The sequence below is a fragment of the Gymnogyps californianus genome, chromosome 4 (assembly GCF_018139145.2).
Source record: "Gymnogyps californianus isolate 813 chromosome 4, ASM1813914v2, whole genome shotgun sequence".
Taxonomy (NCBI): Eukaryota; Metazoa; Chordata; class Aves; order Accipitriformes; family Cathartidae; genus Gymnogyps; species Gymnogyps californianus.
The window spans coordinates 56,440,759-56,464,744 of NC_059474.1; the positions used below are offsets into that span (position 1 = coordinate 56,440,759).

The 23,986-nt window shown below is 38.3% G+C and overlaps 1 protein-coding gene across 1 annotated transcript in view; it reads left to right on the forward strand.

Moving 5' to 3' along the window:
- Window positions 1-23,986, forward strand: part of BANK1 (B cell scaffold protein with ankyrin repeats 1) — a 165,875-nt gene that overhangs the window by 27,290 nt on the left and 114,599 nt on the right. The window contains exons 2-3 of the mRNA XM_050896054.1: window positions 6,191-6,589; window positions 16,108-16,173. Of these exons, the coding sequence (XP_050752011.1) occupies window positions 6,191-6,589; window positions 16,108-16,173 (465 nt within the window). The remainder of the gene's footprint in view (window positions 1-6,190; window positions 6,590-16,107; window positions 16,174-23,986) is intronic.

A 23,986-nucleotide genomic window follows, 5' to 3' on the forward strand; every position in this document is an offset into this window, starting at 1 on the left:
CAAAGGGGCCGAGAGACTAAAACTCTCTTGTTTCTGGAGTGTCATTTGAACTAGTATGTTTGCTTGCCATTCTCATCCTACATACAGCCCAAATGGAAATGAATCTTCTTGAGATTAGAAGAAAGGTTTTGCAAATCTCCGAGCAAAGTGGGAGTCTGGGTCTCTTATGCTTCCTTATGTTTCTTATGCTCCATTTTTTGTCATTGTGTCATGACCCTTGACTATACTCATAGTTTCATCCTACAGGGTGAAAGGAATATGGGGGAAAGGGAGAGCAGAGGAGATGTGTCAGAGGGAAAACAGACATTTTCCAAACCCTAGCAGTTTTAAAAACCATGGACTTAAGACTCTCTAGATGAGGAAGGCATGTTTCTGTGGAATGGGGACTCATGGGAGAATGTTATGCATTCACCTTGGGTGATGTTTGACTTGGACAGTGAAACTCAAATCTTAATATACGTAAAAGCCTAGTCAGATGAGTGTGGTCGACTTCTGAAGTCTTGAATTTCCCTACCCTGGCTCTCCTTGCCTGGAAAAAACTACTACTTCTTTTTGTGTAAGTTTTTAGCATGGGAAGATACTCATGGTAATCCTGGAGAGTGTAGTCTGCTGTTCACAAAAGAATTAAAGATGCAATGGATGTCATTCCGTATTGCTTATGTTGCGCCAATGTTTCATCACTATATTACGAGAAAGTGAGCAAGAACTTCCATTCTGTGCTTTTCCACTTCTCCTTTGAGATAGTCAGCAACTGCACTTATTTTAACAAATTTTTGCTGATGGACAGTAGCTCATTACATACTGACAGAGTTCATACACTTCTTTCTCAAACGTCTTTCCTTTTAAGACTGCCATTTAAAAAAAAATAAAACAACCTCCCCTTCCCCAAGTGAGGACATCTGTGACAGGAAGAAATAAAAGGGATGAATTTTCTTCTTTCTCTAGCAGTTGATCCTCTCCTTTCTCAACATAGTGTTTGAGAACAATTTGAAAGGGAATTTTCTTCACACATATCAAAAGCTAATGTGATTGAGGCAAGGATTGTAAACAGACTTGGATTACTTTTTCATTAGGGTTGACTGTGGCAAGCTTGTTGTGTGGTTATAGGAATTCCTGGGCAGCTGAGTGAACAACAGGGAATGATACTGTTGTGCTCCAGTACCCTAACTGGAGAAGGCTGTGAATGACCCCAAGAAATACGGTGATCCATCTTTTGGTTAAAACTTGGGTAAACGTTGGTGTTCAAGTGTCACTTTTTGTTACTAAAGCATCCTAAGGCAGTGGGACTGTAAAGCCAATTTTTAAACCCTAGCCTAACTGAAATTAGCCTTAAGTCAAAGTATGTTAATGCTGATTTGCTGGAAACAACTGTAGTAAAATGCAGATATCTAGAAGTAAAGCACATCACCTACAAACATTAAGCCTTTAAAAGGCAGAGAATAAGTTGGCATCTGTGCAGAGGACTTGCTTTTCTGAATCTAGCAGTGTTATGACCAAAGATGAGTGTTACCAAGTACTTCTTGCTCACTTCTGAACACACAGAAACTATTTTTTACAAGATTGCAAAATTCATAAACTGAGGTACCTGTTTAAGAGTAGCCACCAGCCCCCAATCTTTGATTTGTTTCCTTTGCCTTCCTGATGTGTTTAGTGCATTACAGAGTTCTTGAGATTTCCTTTCACTTCCTAATATACTCGCCTTTTTTTTTTTTTTCCTCCATACTATATCTTTTAATTGTTGCCGTAAAAAAGATGTTCTTTTGCCTTATGTATGCAAGTTCTTGATTCCTGCTTGGTCACACTAGTCTTCAAAGATGTTCTCGTCTCGTTTGGTTCTCATAAGATTCAGCAGGCCTTTTCAAAGAAGGCTTCAGCTGGCATGTTTCATGAGATGTGCTTTTTTGGGCAACCACACACCAGTAACTAGAGAATAGTTTTGCTTGTCAGAAGAAGCCTTTCAGGTTATGGATGACTGCATAAATTCTCTTACTGTTTCTCATTGCTGAACTAATAATACATTTTATTTCTGCCTTTGAGTCAGTTTCCAAGTAGGAGTAGTTGAAGCATGGCTTAATTTTGTCGGGATATGATAGTTTCTATTACATTAACTTTCAAGGGAACAAAATTCATCTCAACTTACATTATATTCCAAGTGCAGTAACTTCAAAGAAATATTCAATGAGAGATGGAAATAACGAAGGGGAAAAAACTCTAGTTGAAAAATTAAGCATTGTTACTGTGTATTCAACATTGGGTAGTGTTGCATTAAAGCTAGACTTCAGCTTTTGTTGTTTCAGGTTAAAATGATACTGTTTTGAAGGCAGAGTTTTGGGTGGGCTTTAATTTTCAAGTAAGCTGCATTCAAGCATCTACATCGTAGTAAAATTTCTGAAGGCAAAAACATTGTGTAACAGGAAAAAGTTAAAGGCACATGGAGTAGGTTTTAGATAGTGGAATAACTATTCCTAGGGTGAACTTTGAGTCCACATTTAAAGTCAGGCAAGCATTTCAAAATAGTGATATTTCACCTTTTAATACAATTTTGGGCAAGTAAGATGTAGGTCTTGCATTCCTGCTTAATATCAAAGTTAACTCTCAATTTAGAAGGCAGATCAATGGCAGAAAAAAAATACAGGCATCTAATTAAAAACAAACCCACATTTGGTTTCCACAGGTAACTTGATAGCACTAGCTGCTTTCTTCAAACCAATACACATTGCAGCAAACTGCAGCACAAAATACCTCACTCATATGAGTCTCTCCTCAACAGTATGACTCTTTCCTCTGTATATAGATAGAAAAGACAGATTAAGTATGGCAGCCATATTAAATTAAAGTTTTATGAGATGTATGTTGCAGAGCCTTTCTTCCATCAAGTGTGGTGTTAGGTATATTTCACTCCCTTTTCTTATACAAATAAACTTTTTTTCTCATATATAAAAATCTATACAGTTAAAAAGAAATGCAGTCGAGCCTTCAATAAACATCTTAAAACCCCTTTCTCATTCACACTTAACTAAGATCAAAGCTGCGGACTTAGGTGCAGATATACCATATGGAAATAGAATTACTTCATTTTCTTTTATCATTTCAATGCAACTTCCTCACTTTTATCTTTAGAATTTCTTGAGTACTCAAGCCTTGTACTGTCCATTTGCACAGGGGTGAACTTTATACCTTATGTATATTTGTATTATGATTATTATATAATGTCAGCTCTTTAAGAATATTTCTACCAACGGACTTAATCCTCCATGCCCAGCACACAGGGAGCTCTTCAACTGTGCCTGAATGGTTGGGTCCAGCAGTTCTTTCCTGCTCTGGGATATGGGAATGCCTTTTGGGTGCTTCCAGTCTGCACAGGGATGAGGCACAGTTGTGCCCCATTCCTTACCAGTGCTGTCCTTCGACATGGAGAGGAAACTTAGGCTCTTGGCCAAGTGGGTGCTGTGGAAGACACCAGCAGATCCCTCTTCTGCACAATCAGGACATCAAGATTCTGTGAAGCTATAAGAGAATGTTTTTACCATTCAATTTAAACATGCTTTTTTATCCCTCGCTGCAATTCCACTTAGATATGTCCTTACTCAAGTCCATCATAATAGAAGGAAATGCAGCTAAGCATGAACTTAAAATGAGACCTTTTAACTTAAAGACTGAATGTGAACTTTCCGTGCATATCTGAGGTAATCTCAAGTGAGATTATTTTATTCTTCCCATACACAGTATCAAGGAACTCCTACCCTGTATACAGTTTTGGGTTCCTTAAAAAGTATTTTGAAAAGGCAGGAAGGTTCACAAATGTGCAGAAAGAATGGTAGGAGTTCTACAAAGCCTTTCTTGTAGTGGGAAGAGTCACAATCCCAGTTTACAAACTGTAACGAAGGCAAGGCTAAGAGTCACTTCACGGAAGTCTGAAGACCTTTGGGGACAGATTTCTGAGAGCAGATACTTCTTTAAGCTTGCAGAAATAGATAAAATTATATTCTGTGGCTGGAAGTTGAAACTAAGCAAATTCAAACAAAGTGTAAAGAATGAATTCTTAAATCTTCTTCATGGATTAAGTGTCCTCTTTAAATCCATATTTTTAAAGGACCACTACAGTGCTTTTAGTAAATACGCACTGAAAATAAGATCACTTGGTGATTCCATTGCCTGTGATATGAAACGGTGTGGTCAGACTGAAAGAACTTCTGGCCTTACAGTTCTGTTAGTATAATTTCTTCTTTTGAAACTGTGCAGCAAGCTTCACAGCTTTTTGTTTCTACTTTTTTTATGTGTGAGAGTTATGGAAAATCAAATGAGATTCTGAAAACAAATAACATTGCATCATTGCAGCAAGTAGGTTTCTTATCGTAGTGTCATAAAACACATAACTTTGCTCTGAATTAAATGAGAAATACACTGCTATTTATTTTTACAATTAAACATCAGCATTTCAACAGAAACAGACATTTTTCAGAATGCTTTTACCATGGAAAATGTAGCAGTCACCTTTCCAAATACATTTTGACAAATATTACCATGCTCTAATGTATTGGTCAGGGTAGGTCATCTTGAAATATCATCACCCACTACCATATTGAGCATGGCCCTATATGATTTCCTATGACAGAAAACTTTTTGAAAGGATGAGTATTCACAAATATTTAAAAGATGGCAGCTATCCTCCAAGCAGTTTATAGACATATAATGAACTCAAGAGACTAAGCTGTAGTGTCCCTATTCTACAAGTTTCAGTCAGCTTTCAGCTGGGTAAACTTTGTTTGAAATATCTCATGAGTAAAGAATGAATGAACAAAATTTAGAAGTAATTTCTTCTAAAAAGAAGGGAAGCCCAATAATTAAAGCAGTAATCCCAGACTGGAGATCTAGGTTCACTTTCTTCTTTTGTACAAGGACTTATGGGGGATCCTTGACAAGTTTTTTATTGTCCTTAGCTACATCTGTACTAAGCTTCCAACAGTGCATCTCACTATCCAGATCCATTGTGTGCCCAAGAAACATTTTAACTCTGTGTATGCCCACCATTTCCGTATCTCTTGCTATTCACAAAGAAGAAGCTTAGATACTCATCTGCAAAGAAGCTCTGGTACGCTGCAGACAAGTGTCAGTCAGGTTGCCTGACCCGTCAGGAACCTGGGAGACACAGTGAAGTTCAATGGAGGTAAAGTGCAGCAGCTGTATCTATTCCTGAGTCTCTTATTGTTGCTCCACAGGGCTGTGATTGTGAGCTACTCCAGGGGTATTAAGCTACCCTAGCATTTTAATGTATATTGTATTGGTCATCAAATCACAGTTTTTTATGGTTTCACAGAATCAGAAAATTGTTGAGGTTGGAAGGGACATCTGGAGGCCATCTTGTACAACCGCCTTGCTCAAGCAGGGCCACCTAGAGCCAGGATCATGTCCAGGCACCTTTTGAGTAGCTCCAAGGAGGGAGATTCCACAACCTCCCTGGGCAGCCTGTGCCAGTGCTCACAGTAAAAAAAGCATTTCCTGATGCTCAGAGGGAGCCTCCTGTGTTTCAGCTTGTGCCTGTTTTCTCTGGTTCATACTGTCACCCTAGTAACACTGTGGAAGAGTGTTAGTCTTCTTACTAGCATCATGTTTTACATCTTAAAGGGAAAGCAAAACTAAAAAAATGTAGTCCTAGATTTATTTTTGTCAGGTTTGTAAGTAATTTTGTTAGAATAAGGACAGTAAAGAAAGATCACTAACGACTATCCTAATACCATGCTGCCAAAATATCTTAAACATAACAATCCTGTTTCTAATGAAGTCAGATCATGTCCAGTGTTCAAATAGATATTCTTTACTTCTGGCATTAAAAGCTAACTGTTGCATTTTTAATAGTATCACCTATTTGTCAAGAATCTAGGAGTGAGCAGAACGTGTGAATGTGCTCTGCTTTCTACACTGCAATTTCAGTATTTATTCTGAAATACTAGTAGAAGGTATTTTAAACATAAAATATTCTGAGCTATTTTACCAGCATTTCTGTGGATGATCTTTCTGCCTTGTTCTAGAAATAAGCAGGTGGTTTTCATTTCAAAGTGATGACCTGTCCTGTTTCTTCGGCACCTCAAGTTTTTAAGAGGGGGGAAAACTAATGATCTGTCTTCTGATATTTATAATGGATTCAAAATGCATTTGAAATTATTTTTTTAAAATGTTTTCTTCTCTCTAGAAAATACGAAGGATATTCTCGTGATATATGAACAAGAAGCAGAAGAGTGGGCTCTGTATTTAAAATCTCTTTTTGGACACATAGTGAACGAAGAAGGAATCTTACTCTACAATCTAGAGACTTCGTCTTTCAAGCACCAGGAGCTATTCTCGTTGCACTGTTATAAATGTAAACTCCTGATACTATCGTGTGGACTTCTTAACTGCCTGAATCAAAAGAGAAGTTATTTTCTGGAGCAAGTTCTAAAACCTCCGGATAATGTGGTGATTCTACTTTGTGGGGTGGAGAATTCAGAGATTCTTTATGAGATACTGACCTTAGATGGAGGCAGCAAAGAGATTTCCACTGATCAGGAACCTGAGGAATATCTCTCTGTTGTTACTGGAATTATTCAACCAGGTAATCTAAAAATGAAAACTTTGTATGATTATTAAAAGAGTTTTCTTAGCTGTATTAATATCATTTGGAAGAGAAAAAAAGTGATAATTCAGATTTTCTGGAGAAATTATCTCTCTTCAGCTTGGTCCAACAGTTTTAGTTTTACGATGCATTTGTCACTGAAGTGTGATGAAACTGTTGTACTCTCAGTCTGGCTTCATTTTCGCAGGGAAGCAGCTTTGGAAAGTCTAAAAGCTGCCACTGGCACCTGTGAACCTACCATCATTACTTCATGGTAAGATTGAAGAGCTGACATATGCTTGCTTCTCTGTTTCCTGAGTTTACAGATCTCAGAAACTGTACAAAACTATGGGTTTATGTTTCATCTCTTTCAAAATGCCTTAATGCGACAGTGTATATATTTCTCTAGATAAATCTGACAGAGTGAAAAATAATTACTGAGTAAGACCCAGTTTCGTGGATGGCATCATTTCCTGTGTGACACACAAAAGCTGTAAGAGCAGAAGTTCCCTTCCCCTTTTACCAACCCAAGTAATAAGTCAGTACTGGAAGACTAAAACTATCCAGTTTGTATGTGTTTGCACATCCATGGAAACTACAAAGAAGCATTAATGTAAAAATTAGCACTTCTGGAATGTGAGAAAAATGCCTCTGCTGAGGGTGAGAAGTACTGAAATGGCAAAGTTTGTGCACATGGTTTAGTTTAACCCAAAGTTTAACTTTGCCAGGCTGCACAAATGAAACCAAGAAATAGCTTTAGAAAGACAGATGCATGGGCCACTTTGGAAAGGCGAAGTAAATTGTGCACAGGTTTCAGGTAGATGGCTGCATGTTTTCCTTTGAGAGTATATTTACTACTGCTTCTTTGTAGTCTCTAGGTCTCTTACCTTCTCTCAGCTCTTGCTATTTTGTCATGATTTTGTCTGCTAAGCAGAACATTCTGCTTCTGTCTTTGTTACCTGCAAGGTGCCATTTTACTGACACAGGAGCTTGTACTTGAGAAGGACATCCTGCAGTTCAGGAGTTTTACTCAGAAATTAACCTAGTTTGGGATGCAGATGAACAACCAAGAATATTCTGTTGAACACAGGGGTAGAGAGACCCCAGCTGAGTCAGAGTGACCTAGCTGGATATCCCTGCTGCCTTGTGCTTGAGCAGATTAGCTTAAGCATACTATAAGGCTTTCAAACTTGCCCAGAATGTGTCTACACACAGTCTGGCTATATCAGATCAGTGCTTTCAAAACTAAGTTTTAGACTTCTCCTTCCCAGCCATCTTCTGTTCCAACATTTCTTACTGTTCAGTATTTATTAACCTTTTCCTCAGTATATCTTTTTCTGAGCATCTCTCAGACTTCAAGTTTTGGGGCTAATTACAGTTGCCTGGTTTGGTTTCAGGAGGTAATGTTTGCAATTTCTGACTGTGTCTGATATGTAGCTTCAGATTGAAGTTCCTTGGCAGCTTTTTAGTGGAATGAAAACAGTGGGTCTATACCGTGTCTGTGTGTGTATATAGGAAGGAACTGGGCCCAGAGACAGTCAGTTGACTCATGCACAGGAAATTGCAAACTTTTCTGTGAAGATAAACAGTTTCCTAGAAAACAGATGATGGTTCTTTGCTTAGGTCTGTGCATTCACAGAAATATTTATTGCATCTGCCCTTGGGATTTTACTTACATTGTAATGTCAAGTGACTAATAGGTGCTCAAATGATCTTTTCTTTGGCAGTGGTCAATATCACCAACTTCGAGACGAGTACAAAGCTGAATTAATGAATAGTTGTTGAAGGCCTCAGTCTCAGTGTGTACATCTTTACCAGGGATGCATAGACTGTGGCTGGAATCAGACAAGTTCAATTGACTGAACTAGATCCAGGACTGGGAGTAGTGTTGCTGCCTGGTGCTTCAGGGTGTAAGCCCTCCTCCATACACATAGCTGAGAACTGCTCTGACCCTGTTTTTCCTGTACTGGTGTGCCCTGGCCATTAGGCAGGCCAGCTCAGATCAGTGCTCGCTAGGAGACCTCTGCACTGCTCTCTGTTGCACAGTGAAAGTATTCCAAGTGCGAGATTTGCTGTCATCTGGGTGTTGATTTAAGCTCTGAGGAATGAAGATGTGCATGTCTTATCATTATTTACCTTTGCTTAAAGATAATGGTGACTGTTTGCAGTGTCTGTATTTATGATGCTCTTTCACAGAATCCTATTAAGCTCTTAGCCTTTGTGATATCTGTGGCAGGGATTTTGACAGATTACGCATCTGGGAAAAAGATTTTTTCCTTGTATTTAAAAAGGCTTGCTAAGGGGTTTTTAAGTATACTTGGATTATTTTTCCTTTGGAGCAATTTTTTTATTCCTTTCTTCAGGACTATGCACTCAAGATTTCCCATCTCTCTTCATATGGATCATCATCTTCTGTCGCTTTTAATTGTTTTCAGTGCTTATCCCTTGTCCCTTGTATTTCTGCTTTTGGAGATAGTGACGAAAACACCTTTGTGTATGTTCTTCATGCTTTTCCTGTTCATGTCCTGAACATGTTCTGTTCATTGCTGTTAACGTGTTTCTCCATACATTTGTACCTTCTTGTCTCCTCAGTATTAACAAGAGCTGTCACTCTACCGATGTCTAAAAATTTAGTGATGTGCTTTAATTACAATCATTACACGGCACCATGCCGTTGTGCACCACCGCAACTAAATTCTGTTAATCCCTTAGGACAGCGGGCCATCGAGATCCTAGGTCTAATTGATGCCAGGGCTCAGGAGTGGCTTGTGGGTAGTTAGAACAACTGAAGACGAATGCTAAATCAGGTTGTTACCTCACAGTCCTGAAGAGTGTTAGTAATGGCATAGCTTAGGTACTAGTAATCACCACCCTTGCACTACAGCTTTCTCCATACTCTGCAGAGTTCCTAGGCAAGGTAAGTTCTCAGCTGTCTCTTCTCCCCTAGATGCTATTCTCTTTGCACTGTCTCTACAGTCTGAGATGGAAAGAGTGCAAAATAAATCTAATTTTATATGCTCCCCCAAATTATTTTGCCAAAACCTTTCACCTACCAGATGGTGCCAGTTTCATCTTGTTGGAGCAGGTAGGGCTCTTTATCTGTTAAAGCTTCATTGTACCTCTAAAGTAGTATATATGTCCAAAATTCTAGGCAAAAACCAATACTAATTAAAATTCTTAGTAAAACTAAATAAAATGGAAGATGCAGGGATTTTTGTACCCAACAGAGAGCTTGTTTACCCTGTAATGTGATTCAAACACAAAATCTGAAGGGTTTGTCATTCCTGTTTGAACATGTTCTTGAAGGAGTAAAGGAAGAACTGAGACATGGAAACTGGCCTTTCTAACATATGTTTCCTGGATGGTGACAGATTTTATTATATTCACCTTATGCATGAAGAGGAACACAATATGTTTATTGTTGTCAAAAGATTCCTTTAGCAGGACTTGTTCACAAAATACTTCACTGTTTGAACCTGCTACATTCAGATTTAGAGTTGGTTTTGAATTTTGTGTAAGGGCCTGTTGTCATAAAAAAAGATAAATCTCTGGGAAAGAGTAGAACACTCAGAAATTTTATTATTCTATGTTAACATCTAAGATGGCCCAGTGTGACTCTAGAATTCTGACTTTAACAGCTTTCCCTAATACTGCTGAAAGTAGAATCAGGAGACACATTTTGTTTGCATGTGTCTTTTCCTTTCCATTTTTCTTTCTACAATTTCTCCTTGGTCTGCTGAACTGTGTACCCCTTTTTATATTAAATTGACATACTTTCAATTTATTAATTCAGTACCCTGGGAGTTTTTAGCCTAGACATAGCTGGGTTTTTTGTTTAGTCCTGAAACACTTCCACTTCAGATTCAGGCTAGCCATATGTTTAAGCAGGGGATTTGTAGATACAGCTAGATATTTGCAGCTGGAGGTAGTTACTTAGATCTTTAAATGTCCTGAATTCCTTCTGTAGTTATTTGTGCCTCAGTACTGATGATGCAAAAAGAGAAAAGGTCTTACCTAATACAAGTAATTTTCTGTGACACTGTTTCTAAAGTGTGCTGACACTTTTATGAGAGCTTTTGGTGGGACTTCTCAGTACAGCTCAGGAGTCATAAGTATCCATTAGTCTCCTTGCTGTTTGTTGTGGTTTAACCCCAGTCAGCAACTAAGCACCATGCAGCCGCTTCCCCCTCCCAGTGGGGTGGGGAGGAGGAAAGGAAAAAAATGTAAAACTCGTGGGTTGAGATAAGAACAGTTTAATAACTAAAGTAAAATATAATACTAACAATAGTAATAATGAAATATAATAATAATAGTAATAAAAAGGAATATAACAAAAAAAGGAGGGGGGGGAAACAGTGACGCACAATGCAATTGCTCACCACCCACTGACCAATGCCCAGTTAGTTCCCGAGCCGCGATCCACGCCTCCCGGCCAACTTCCCCCTGTTTATCTACTGGGCATGACGTTCCATGGTATGGAATACCCCTTTGGCTAGTTCAGGTCAGCTGCCCCGGCTATGCTCCCTCCCAGCTTCTTGCACCCCTGCTTGCTGGCAGAGCATGGGAAACTGAAAAGTCCTTGGCTTAAGATAAGCGCTACTTAGCAACAACTAAAACATCAGAGTGTTATCAACATCATTCTCACACTAAATCCAAAACCCAGCACTGTACCAGCTACGAAGAAGAGAGTTAACTCTGTCCCAGCCGAAACCAGGACCCTGTTTTATTAGTTTTCATTGTTTACAGCTCAACAAAACAACTCTTGTCACTTCCACTTCCAGCCTTTTCTCTAAGCAGTGATATCCTCTTTTTTTGCCAAAATATGAAGAGAATCTACTTCTATAAAATTTGATAGTTGAGAACCGCTCGACAAACCTACGTGTATCCATCGTTATCTGCTATTGTATTGAAAAGTGAGAAGAGGTACATAAAGTAACATAACCCAACTAGAAAACTGTATCCACAGTCTTTGACAGCCCAGTAAAGATTCTCAAAATGAATATGTAACTTTTACCTAAGACAGCAATATACAATTAGTTTCTGATTGTTACCTAAAAAGTATTAAGTGTACCTGCACACAATTTTAATCACCAAGAAGAGTAATGTTAAGAAAACTACTTGTGCAACTACTAGTAAGGTATAGATGTGGAGTAATGAGATACTAGCATTGGGTATTTGTCTCTAATAAGTAAATGTAGGACAAACAGGCTAGGAGCTTAAAGTAGGGCTTAACATATGCAAATCTTCAGCCCATTTCAAATATGGGCCTAATTTCCATTGTGCAGGTCACAGAAAAGAGAAATAAATCACTATATTTTTACCATAAGCTTTTATGATATCTGTCTCCTGTTTCATTTCTAGTACAGTGGCATAGATTTTATTGGAATTGTACCAGGAATTTGGGTATAATGTTGAATACTGAAGTAATACTTCACATTTTGAATCCACTGCTTTGCTTGTTCTCTTGTAAAATCCTCTTCACATTGTTACTCAAATATGAGTAACCAATGACGATGGATTTTCTTAGGCTGTCAGCAAGACTTGTGCTGATGAGCTAAACCCCTTAATTTAAGTGGGAACTTTACCATTGTCTTCAATGGGCAAGTGTTTCACCTAGATTTTGACACTGACTTGGAGTCTACAAAGAAATGAAGCTAAAGTGCTAACAAGAACCAAAGTTGAAGAGGAAACAAAATCACTAGAATTTTTGGTTTCATTTGTTTGTGAATACTGAATACAGTGTGGTTTTGCATGTGTGTGTGTGAACTAAAGTCTTGGTTGTAAAGATTTCTCACAGGGACACACAAGATGGAGTAAGCAGAGGGAAGCTGGTAGGTGGTTCTGGCCTCGTTCACTGCCAGGGAAGGTTGCAGTAGCTGAGACTACATGGTTGTGCCTCCCTTTCCTCCTTCCCCAATGTATTTACATTCAGACAGTGCATACCGCTGTTCATGCTTTAAGGCAGCGAGGTCATCTGCTTATTGAGGAGCACCTCAAATGCCAATTAAACTTCTTTATTAAAACTAAAATAATCTGTATCAGTTTATCATAAGCAGAAGAGCAGAAGGGGCATTTGTTAGCTAAAGTGTGCTACGATATAGTCCTCCTTTCCATTTTGCCCTGCCAATGAGCCTTTGAATTGCTCTGCAGGGACTGCTGCTAAGATTACCAGATTAATAAATCTTCCCGAGATGTTGTGTTTCTCCATCTCCATACAGAATGATTGCTGGGATGCCAGTGCAGTGATGGGGATTTGTAATGGGGATGACTGTTAACAAAAAACTGTGGTTAGTGTCACCAGCTTGTTTCATCTGGCACGTGATCCTGGCTATTTCAAACCAGAAGAAAAACTGAAGTGGCAGCCTAGAGGTGGCAACCATAGATAGGATGTTGAGACTGCCATCCCCTGCTGCTTAAACTGTTTGAGTTCTTTGTTCTTTCTTCTCTTATTTCTGCAAAATCCAGAGAAGACTTTATTCGTTATACAATCAGATTTCCTAGCAGCTCATGTTTTGATCTGTCTAGCCAGTCATGGTGACCTGTACCGTTGGATTCTGAAGTATGCATCATGTATGTGATGTTTTTTTCTCTTATTTTTGACACTAATTGGATGAAAACTGCTTACACCTGGAAAAGTGAATGCACTGACATCTTAAAGTGTATGTTTTTTAACAGCATTTAGGACAAGCTCATAAAAAGTTTTATTAATAATAAAAGTCAAATGACTAGAACGTAAGCGTTACTGCAACAGCATGTACTAATTTAAATTAATGTACTGTGTTTTTACTGCTGTTTATTTAGGTTATAAATTTTTTTTTAAATGAATTAATGGATTTATCATCATTAGTCTGCTCTTTCAAGGTTGCAAGTGGACACCATCCAAATTCATGTCTTGTTTATGGCACAACAGTCATCAGTCAGTATTTAGTTGCAGTTGTGAGGCTATTTCTAAATCTTACAAATAATTTAAGTTTAAGATTTCCAGCAGGTATTTTGCAGCTAGAACTGTAAAATGGCTGTGTGAATCTGTAGTCTTACATGTCCTTCATATAACGTATTATTGACTCTCATTGGGTTTTGCATTGTGGTTACCAATCACAATTACTGAAAAGTTATTATTGGATGGCGTCTAGAGAAGTCTTCTGGAAATGCATTCTTTGTATATTTTTTGGCACACAAGTGTTGTTATAACAAAATTGCTATTTGTAATTTCACCATGATGTATTTCTGTTAAGTTAGTGTCAGCTTTTTAGAAATAGGATAAAATAAGAGTCATGTTGTTTTCCAGATTAAAGAAATTGTAACACCTGTCCCTGAAAAAATGAAGTGTAGCACCTATTTAAGTTCATACTGAAAAAAAAAATCAATATTAGGATAGCAAAAGAACAACTTTTTTGGTATAGAATCAGATTTTGCTCTTGGTAGGGTCTCTCTGCACTTACTTAAGTGGCTATGAGGACAGAACTTGGTCCAGAAAATGGTATTACAGTTACAAAGTTAGGTGTTCAAAGTCAAAAAGTTACAGGTATGAAGTAGCCTATTAAACTTTAGTTAGGACCCTTCATAGCATTGATTGCCTTTAATTATGTAAGTGCATTCTTCCCCCCCCTCCAAGAACCTGCTCTCATTTGTACACAGGATAAGTAGTGCTCTGTTAATTAGCAGTTATTTGATACTTTGTTTTGTGTTTGAGTTTGCGGTTGCATTATTTATGTATTGAATGCCATTCAAATCATCTTGAGAAAAAAGAATTATTAATTTCCTAATGTGCTTTCCTGTAGAACTTTCTGTATTGAGTGCTGTTCAAACATTTTATTTTATCATCATTTTACATACTAGTATTTACCAAGATTAAGATGAAACATTTCTTCCACTTCTGATACCACTCTAAGACATTATTTTTCATAATGCTTACCAGTATACAGTATTTTTTACGTCCATATGCAAACTCCCTTTAATTTCAGATGCATTTGTGACTGCTCAGGTGTTTGCAGGTCAGCTGTAAGGTCTTTCACAGAAAGTGCAATACAAAACTAATGAGCACTTCTGAAAAGCGTGTTTTAAAAGCCTTCTAGCTTTTTGCCTCAAAACTTCAAGATGGGAACCTGAAATTACCTAAATTCTCTAGAGCAGCAATCAGCTAATATCACTGTCCTTTCTCTCACTGGATTCCTCTCCTCATTCACTGGACTCTTGTTATTACAAGAATAACTGAATCAGAATATGGTAAGCACCACCACCTTTAAGTACAGAACTACAAGTCAATGCCAGAGTAGGTCTAACTTGTGCACTGTCCACAGTACAGATCAATTTAAAAGAAGTAGTCAACAATATATTACAAAGGAGAAAGACTGCTTTTGAGTGTTTGGTTTTATGCAACCTTAATAAAGTCATGGTAAAGCAACTGCTTTCCCAGGCTCCTCTTCTCATCCTAGTCTTGGCGTCTTTACCCAGTGACTCTTATTTTCAGTCTTGGTCCCTTGTAGTAACATTGGTTATTCATTTCTGGAGCACCCAGCAATATACATGGGATCCTGATCAGGATCCCACAGATGCTGTACAACAGCATGTTTGTTGAGTTAGCTGGATCGCACAATATGGAGCTCAAGCAGGCCTTGTATCTCTTATGTTAATGTTACTTCAGATGTGGAAAACCAGGTGATAACTTGATCCAGCATAAAGAAAGAGTGGCGTAGACAGATATTGCATAATATGGCAGAAAGTCTCCTGGTAGTTATTAAGCCATCAAGATAATTTCAACAAATTGGAACTGACAGAGAGTTTTTTAATATTTGACCAGTACTTTACATAATGTGGCCATTGCTTTTTTGACCCAATACTGGGAACTCTGTAGCCAGATTTATTGTATTATCAAACACAGCCCTGCACAGTTGCCTTGTCTTCCAAACCCCAATGCCTGCATCCATTTTCCATTTCTCACTTTCCTGCACATGATTCTATTCTCTTTCCTTTTGCCCAACTCCTCTCCCATTGTTTGCTATATTGACTTTCAGGGAAACTTCTCTTCTTCTTCAAGCCCACATTTCTTACCTGCTATAATAAATTGAAAAGATCAGTCACAGGGATGTTTACTGAAAAGGGATAAATACAATTCTATCTAAAGATGTCTCTAGGCTTGTTCCTCTCCACTAGCCCTTGGATTTTTTTTTTCTATCTGCAAAACTGTAGCTTTAAAATAGCTTTATCTTACATCTAAAATAACATACAGAATTTCATCTAAAAAAAGAAAGTAGAAATCTGTGTCATGGTATTTCCTTATTTCTGACGTTTTAGGTTGCTTGTCCATTTGTTTTCTTAACTCTGTTTTATTTTGCCAATTTTTTCTTTTTTTTTTTTTTTCCCCAGCTTAGTTTCTGATGCTAAGATCTTCCTTAGACCAAACTAAACATTCTATGAAACAATCAAGTAGGATAGCAATGATCACTGTCATCAGAGTTGATGACCAGTTAAAGATATTTCCAAGTAGATACCATTAAAGAATTATTCTTTTTTCCTAGGTAAGCCACAGAATGAAAATCCTGGAGACTCTTTGTCTTACATCTATGAAGCAGTTCTTGCAGACGGTGAGTTGAATTCCCCTTGCATTTACTGGAATAAAGCCAGTACTCTTCAGAAAATTAAATTTGTTTTCTTACATCTTGTCAGACATGAAAGGCAATAAACTAACCTTACCATAGCATACAGTTGTGTAGAGGAACATGCCTTGTTCTCAAACATCCACCAACACATCTATACCCCCCACATTCTTGTGAGGAGTGTGAAAAAGAGGAGATTCAACAGGGACATTTCCTTTTTCCTTTAATTTCAGAGTAGAGAAAAAGGAAGACATGGAGAGCTTTCCTTTTCTGTTCCCAGCATGAGGAGTTTTGCTTGTAGTAAAGAGAGAGCTGATTTGAAATTTCAGATAGATCAGTCCTACTCGCATTACATTTGCAGTATCATTCATTGGCAGCCAGTGGTTGGGAGAAACCCTGCGTCACAACTTCAGTGCCTGTTGACGTTTGCCATTCTGGTTTATTTATATTTGTGAAAGCCCATAAAGAGTCTTAGTACGGAAAACAGACTGGCAAAATTTCCACTTGCTTTTAGTAAAGAGCTACATAATATGTTTCCTATCCCCAGTTCTTACTGAAATAACTTTATTTCTGGGTTGACACTGTTGTGAAGTGATTGGCTTAGCAGCACCAGCATGCTGACTGATGGAAAAGGACGAATAAGTTATTTTGGAATTCCTGGCATAGCAGTTCTGTGCTGCTGGACTCTGAGGTTACTGGCTCTGTGGGTCTGTTTTGCTGGCAAGGTGTAAGGGCAGAAGGATGCTGCAAGCTCACTGGCTCTTCCTTACTGGCACAAATTCAATATACATGTCAGTGATGTATGGAGCTTAGAATTTTAGCTTCTTCAGTTAATTTCAAGACATGAGCATCAACATGTGTGCTTTTAAATACTCCAGTCATTCCCGCTTACCATGCTTTGGTTCACAATGCAGAAAAATCTTGGAACATGTGGATTGGATTCCTTTCAGATAAAACTAAAAGGGAAAGTGCACTCAGGGAGCTCACCAGGTCCACTTCAGACACTAAAAGGTGTGCATTCTACAGGTCCAGACCAGAACTAGTTGGAAATATGCCCCTTTGAAATGCGTACAGTGTGGAAGGGGGTATTTAACGCCAACCGTTTCTTTCTACTAAACCTTCTCCTATTAGTCCGCCCCTCCTTTCTGATAGGGACTGTTTGTGACTCTCTTGGCATCTCGGGTGTAGTGGTGTGATCTCAAGCAGAAAGCTACTGTAAAGCTACACTGTTTTATCCCTACAGATCTATTGTCAAGGTTTCTAAGGAAGTCTCTTTTGGTCCTGTGTTGAAAGTGCCATGCGTCAGCGCATTGAAGAAGTTTGTTGGTATAGAGAAGGCTTTTTGTCATTACTGGCTTATCATCCAGGTGCTCAATAAGCTGGCATCACTGTTCCTCTTGTTCGTGATCATGATGTCCAAAAAATGAGACAGTAAAAGAGGGAACAGTCAGAGAAAACACAGAATCCTAAGAAAAGAAAGGACTGGGGAGATGTTCCTCCAAGCTACTCCCGCTTTAAACCCTGACTCTTTTTATATGAATCCTTTTCTGCTTTTATATGGGGACTTGAAGAGCAGCTTTAAGTCCAAGTTTCCCATCAGCTGAATGGTTGATGTTGCAATAAAGTGAATTGAGGCTTTTCCAGCTAAGAAAGTCTTGCATTAAAAGCAAAAATTTCACTTGAAATCTTTGCTGAAGTTGCCTTGACCACAGTTATCTGTCAGCTTTTGGCAGTCATCTTGATAGCACTGACTGTATGTAACCTCTGCTGGTTAATGATGTCTAGTCATTGCTAAGAGGACCAAAGAGATTCTCAATAGCTGTCATGAGTGAAAGGGCCAACTAGAAAAGAGGGATTCCCAATAATTGTATCCCGTATGTGAGGTTAAGACTGACTCCCGAAAGAATGTAAGGAAATACGTGGTCAACATTTCTTCTGTGGTGGTGCAACAGGGAGCAGTTATCTGATACCACTGCAGAACTTTGGAGGGAAAAGTAGCCCAAGAAGCGAAATGGTTGCAGTTTCCAAGATTCAGCATGTCAGTCTTTACAAAGCCAAGGAAGGTAAGACGGCAGCTGCAAATGAGCCAGTGTTTGTGCCCTGCAGAAAGTAGGTAAATCATCAGGTAACCAGACAGGATTTGACTTCGGATGAATTGTGAAAAAATGTTTCCAGGGGCTCTCTTTTCTCTTTGCTTCTTCCTGATAAGAAGGAAGTGTATGCAGTGCTAAATTGTATGTATGACACACAACAGAAGTGTCAGGAGAAATTATAAACCAAGAAAGGATTTTTGCTAGAACCCTATAAATCCATAAAAGAACAGCACTTTAAGTAAGGTCTTAAGTGGAGACTGGCATGCTGAAACCTGAAGTTTGTTTTGAGTATACAGACATTGTACAAAAGAAAGGATAAGCTGAGAGAAGATGGAATTTAGACTTGAACTGGAATGAAAGTTGAACAGATCAGAAGTATAAAGCTAAATGAGAAATCTAAAGCAACAAGGGTAGAAGCAGCAGTGAGTAGATGACAGGACATATAAAAAAAAAAAAAAAAACCAAAACAAACTATATCCAATAAAGCAAAGATAGATGGGGAATGAGCAAGTGCTAACAATCAATAAGAAGTGATTGACTAAAGTGAATTGTGCAAGGCCTTGAGGGAAAAGGTCAGACAGTACATTGGAAAATGGAAAAACAATGTGATCCCTGAGATCCTTTGGGGAAATATGAGCTACAAGCAGATGTGAGAACAATTGATTTGCTAGTGAGGGATGGAAAAGATCCAGTTGTGGAATGCTAATCACCATGATATGAATGTATGAGGACTCATTCCTCTAGGTGATAACTGAACAAGTCAGCTCTTTAGCCACTCACAAATGTTATGTGTTTACTCTATTTTTGGTTTCTGTATAAGAAAAGTAGACTTATTTTTATTGCTAGAAAGCTGTATTTTAAGAAATTCCCTTGTGGTTTCTCAGGAAATTTTCTGCTCCCCAAAGAATCATTATTTATAATTTGTACTAAGGTTGGAAAAGTGAAGCAATCTTACTAGGACCTGGGTATACAGCCTTGTAACCACACAGATAAAATGTGAATGCATTATTGTGGAATTGACATTCATTATTTTACCTGCAAAATGGAGCTAACCTCAGATTTAGATACCCATTAGGTGATATTCAGCTTCAGAAAAGGCTGTTCCCCTTCTGAGAAACAGCTTTGTCTTTTTCAACATTTGCCGTTAAGGCTTGTATCCTAGCACTAATTAACTGAACCAATTACAGATGGGCAAGCGGAGCACAAAAAGATGATTTTAAAGTGTAATAGCTGTCTGCCTATTAAGTTTAACAGCAGACATCTTTTGGTCCTGCTCGGAAGTCTCATCAAACTAACAAATATGTGCATACTGTGTTACCTGTATCCTTTACCAAACTAAACTGGAGAAAGGCCAGCACTTTGTAACAAAATAGATGGCGTCCCTTCTGCAGATAAAGAAGAGCTATCAGAGTACCTCTGCTATGCTATTCTTTCCTATCATGCTATCTGAAATCCTATTTTAGTAAAATGTGCCTACTCTGGGGTCTAGGTGTTAGATTAAAGGACAGTGTCTTAAAAGATAAAGACTTCAGATTACTTTCCTATTCGTAACCCTAACAAAAGGAAAATAATCAGGAGTTAGAAAGCAAGCATGGTTTTCAGATGTGTCTAAAAATATCACTCTTGATTGTGTTCCTGAGAAAGCAGTGTACCTTTTAGCCCACTTTAAGGGTCAATAGTTTTTAGCTATTTCAAACCAAAGGTGGGAGTAAATTGCAAAGCAGCCTGTCCCCTAGTGAGTCAGTCTTGCTGACAACTCACTTTTTTTTCCTTCTTTAATACCAAATGTGTCCGGCGTGAGTCTTTCTGCTGACAGCAGCTGTGGCAGCATGGCATGGGGAGACATGTGGTCTCTTAGATAGACAAGTCCCATGTAATTTAGAGCTGTACAGATCACGAAGAGCATCGTAAATTTCATCCAGGCATCGATAAGAGCTCTGTGCAGGTATTGGAGCTCTGCTGTCATACTCAGACTAAGATACGCTATTTGGTAAATGAGCTGCTGCAGTCCAAGCTAGCTTCTGTTACTAGATTGATTTAAGGGATACTATAACATGGAGTATATTGTCTTGTGTCAGTAAACATTTGGGTACTATTAATGATACGTATCCTGTACTCTGAGTAGGGCGAAGGCTGAGAATGCCAGCTACCAGCGTCTCTCGCCCTAGCCTCTCCCAATGCAGTTGTTAAAGGACTTTTCAGTTGTGTTAAACTTCATGACCTTCCAGCCATGTCTTTTTTTGAACTTTGATGACTGTAAAGAATATTCTTCATCAAAAGAATAGCTTCAAACATGGCCAAGAGGGGAAAGTTTGGCTACTCACTAGTAGTTCCTTGAGGGTGATAGCTGTAAAAACTTAAACCCCTATTCAGCCTGAAATCTGAGCTTTTGGCCTGCCTGCCAGGTGTGCTTCCCTGAAGTACGACTTGATTCTAAAATACTCCTCTCTAGTTGTGTTCTTTTATATCTATGTAATTCAACATGTAGCCACATGCCACTTCTGTATCCAAGTACAGTATGCAATTTGTGCCAGGCCAGTTATAAGAGGCTTGAATTGTAGTTTAGAGGTAATAGAGCCACTAGGCAGCTGCAGCTAGCCCCTGTGGAATAATAAGGAAGTTGCAGGACCATTTTATCAGGGAAACAAATTTTGGAGGTCTGCTCACAACCCTGGATGCCGTTGCTATCAGTCAGTTTGTCTTCAGTGGTAATTTGAGTCAGCAGCAGGAGGATAACCTGTCTCTGTTGTTGTAACAGCACGTCTCAGATTTTGGACAATGTTTAGTGCTGTACAATCCTTCACTGAAACAGAGGTGAGATGTGTGTGTGCTGATACCACAGAGAAATGGAACAAAAATGCCAAAGTGTTCTTACTGTGGTAGAACTCCAGTAACTCTAAAGTGGATAGACGAACTCTTTAATAAAACATTAGGCCTTAATAACTGAGAACGGGTGGTGCACACAGAGGGCCAGACTTCAGTTTGCTTCTCCCTGGAGAAGAGGCAGGATGAAAGTATGTAGAATGTAGAAACTGGAAATAACAGGCTTGGGCTCCATCAATAGTTCTGCTCAGCACCTAAATGACCTCAGGCAGGTAGTTATTATTTCCAAACTAATCAGTGTGCCTAATAGTTTAGAAACTCTTTGGGACAGTCTTACGATGTGTTTAAAGCTCAGTGGAGTGGTGATATTATTAGTGCTGCTGCTGCAGCTGAAAATCATAGAATTGATTGCAGTAAAAATAATAACATGAATTGATACATAGTAAAAGATAAACCTAGTCCCAAAAAGCCTCTAAATGTATCCATCCTAACAAAAGCACTGATTTCTGAGTTTAAGTCAAATCTTTCTTCCAAGCCACAGACCAGTTAGGAACTAGTTAGTTGTCATAGCCTTAGATTGCCTCTGAATATACAGTTAAAATCATATGAAAGTATATATATTTAAAGAAACGCCTACAGTTTCATGCAAATTATTTCTTAAAGATTATTGATAAATTCATGGTAAATTGCTTTTTGCTGTTTTGGGGTTATTTGAAGGCAGTTTTTTTTGTTTTTACTATCAGATCCAATATGGCTACACATAATAAAACTTTTATATTGTGTTCAGATGCTTTTGTGATGACTCCATTAGGCTACAATTATATCAGAGTGGTAAATTGTTGTGTACAAAAACATACCCAATAATACAAGAACAGGTGGGTATACACCTTTGCAATCAAATCAGTCTTTGCCCACATGTATATAGTAATGTATAAAACAATAGATGTGGGGGGGTTCCAGGGATTGCTCTGTTACAGGAGAGAAATAGACGTGAATGAAAATTGCAGCACCATCGGTTGCTAAGATGACATAAACAGCAACTCCAAATATTCAGGAAAGGAAAAACTGTTCTTCATAGCTTTTAAAGGAACTGTCAATTTGATGCTCATTTGCAAGAAAAGTTGTTCACCATAAATAAAGTAATGGAAACATTTTGGAGACATGGGCAAAATAGGCCAACTCGCAGAAAGCTGCTGGTTTTGACAGAAGAACTCAACCATGCGGGAGAAACTGGGACTGAGAATGTTTTTGGGAAAAACAAAGATAACTGTCAATGTATTTGCAAAAGATAGATGATTCAGCATAGAGAGAAACATTATTTAAAGCTTGTTCAATAATGAATATGTTTACCTTGGTCTGGAATTTATACATGGCAGAAAACAAATGAAAGAAATTAAGATTTAAGTTAGATGTTTACATGTTTGAGTATGTATTTAATAATTTTCTGTGATTTTTAGAAACCTTTCCATTCTTAAGCCCTCTCTCACCATCAGTAAAAGAAAACTTTTCAGCAGAGCAGAAAAGGGGATTTGCTTTGAAATCATATCTTAGAAAGGGCTTATGGTAAAAATGAATAAATCTCATGTTCATGCTGAGGAAAACAGCTCATTGAATGAAGCCCAGTGTGGTAGATGTTTTCTGCCTCCGTGTTTCTCACAGCCTTTCTTGGGTCATTTATAGAGCAATTTATGCAGTTAGAGGTTGCCTTTCAGTCCCACTCTACTGCACTCTCCGCTGAGTTCATACAGCATTTACAAATACCCATACTTTAAGAGGATTAACTTTCATAAATATCTGTGATAAACTTATGGTGGATTGCAGGAAGAATATGATGTGCATAAGTCTTTTTCCCTGATTTTTCCACATTACAGAAGGTTACTTTGTTTTTTTCTGTGTGGCTTTACTTTCATCCACATTTCTGCAGAGCACTCACACATGTATTTGACTTTAAGCTTTTGAATTGCACGGAAGTCACTTATACATGGGCGCCTTTTCAATTATACCTCACAGAACCCAGTGGGACCACCTCTGCCTTTACCTCACATTGTGCTGAGGTGTGGTCCTACCATATTACCTGGGATGACTCCTGCATTTAAATGATCTGCTGAATTTAGCCTCAGTGCTTTTCCCTGTAATCCTCTTTATTTTAATCTGTGACACTGGAACACCCTGTCTTTTCTTTCACGTGACAAGTTGGCCACATGCGCTTAATTACCTTTCCATTCTTTGTCATCTGCCTAACCTGATTTGCCCATATTTCTCATCCTCTTAAATGTTGTGTGATCTAGGGATAAATGAGGACCTTTTTTGTAATGCAGTTTCAGTTCTTCAGCTAGCATTGCTTTAGCAAGACTTGAGGAAGAACTGAAATTTGTAAAGCTAGCAGGCATTTTGCTTTTGTAAAACCAACTAAGTTTTGGCTGTGAGATTCATTCCATGGGTAGCCTTAGAAAACACATAAATCTTTCATAAGTTTGTGTTTTCTGCTATTTTTAATATCCCAAATCTGTCACATACGTTGTTGACTCAAAACATGTAGCAAGTACCAAGTAATCAAAGACAGAGACAATTTATAATCCTCATGTAAACTGACATAGGGATAGCTAAAGAGTGTATTTGAAAAGTTAGAATTTGGGGCCAGGGGGGAGGATGGATGTGGCATGAAAGTTGTTCAGAAGCCATGGTAAGGCATTGATTTTTGAATCCACAAGAGACTAGAGAGGCTTCATTAAAATTTCTCAGTTTATGCAAAGGAATGCAATTTCAAAGTCATTTTGTGAGTTCAGTTAAAAATGTTAAATTGAAAGCAATAATGCATTCCAAAAGGTTTTGTGTAAAATATACCAAATTAATGTATTGAAGTTACATGAATTAAGAGAGAACAT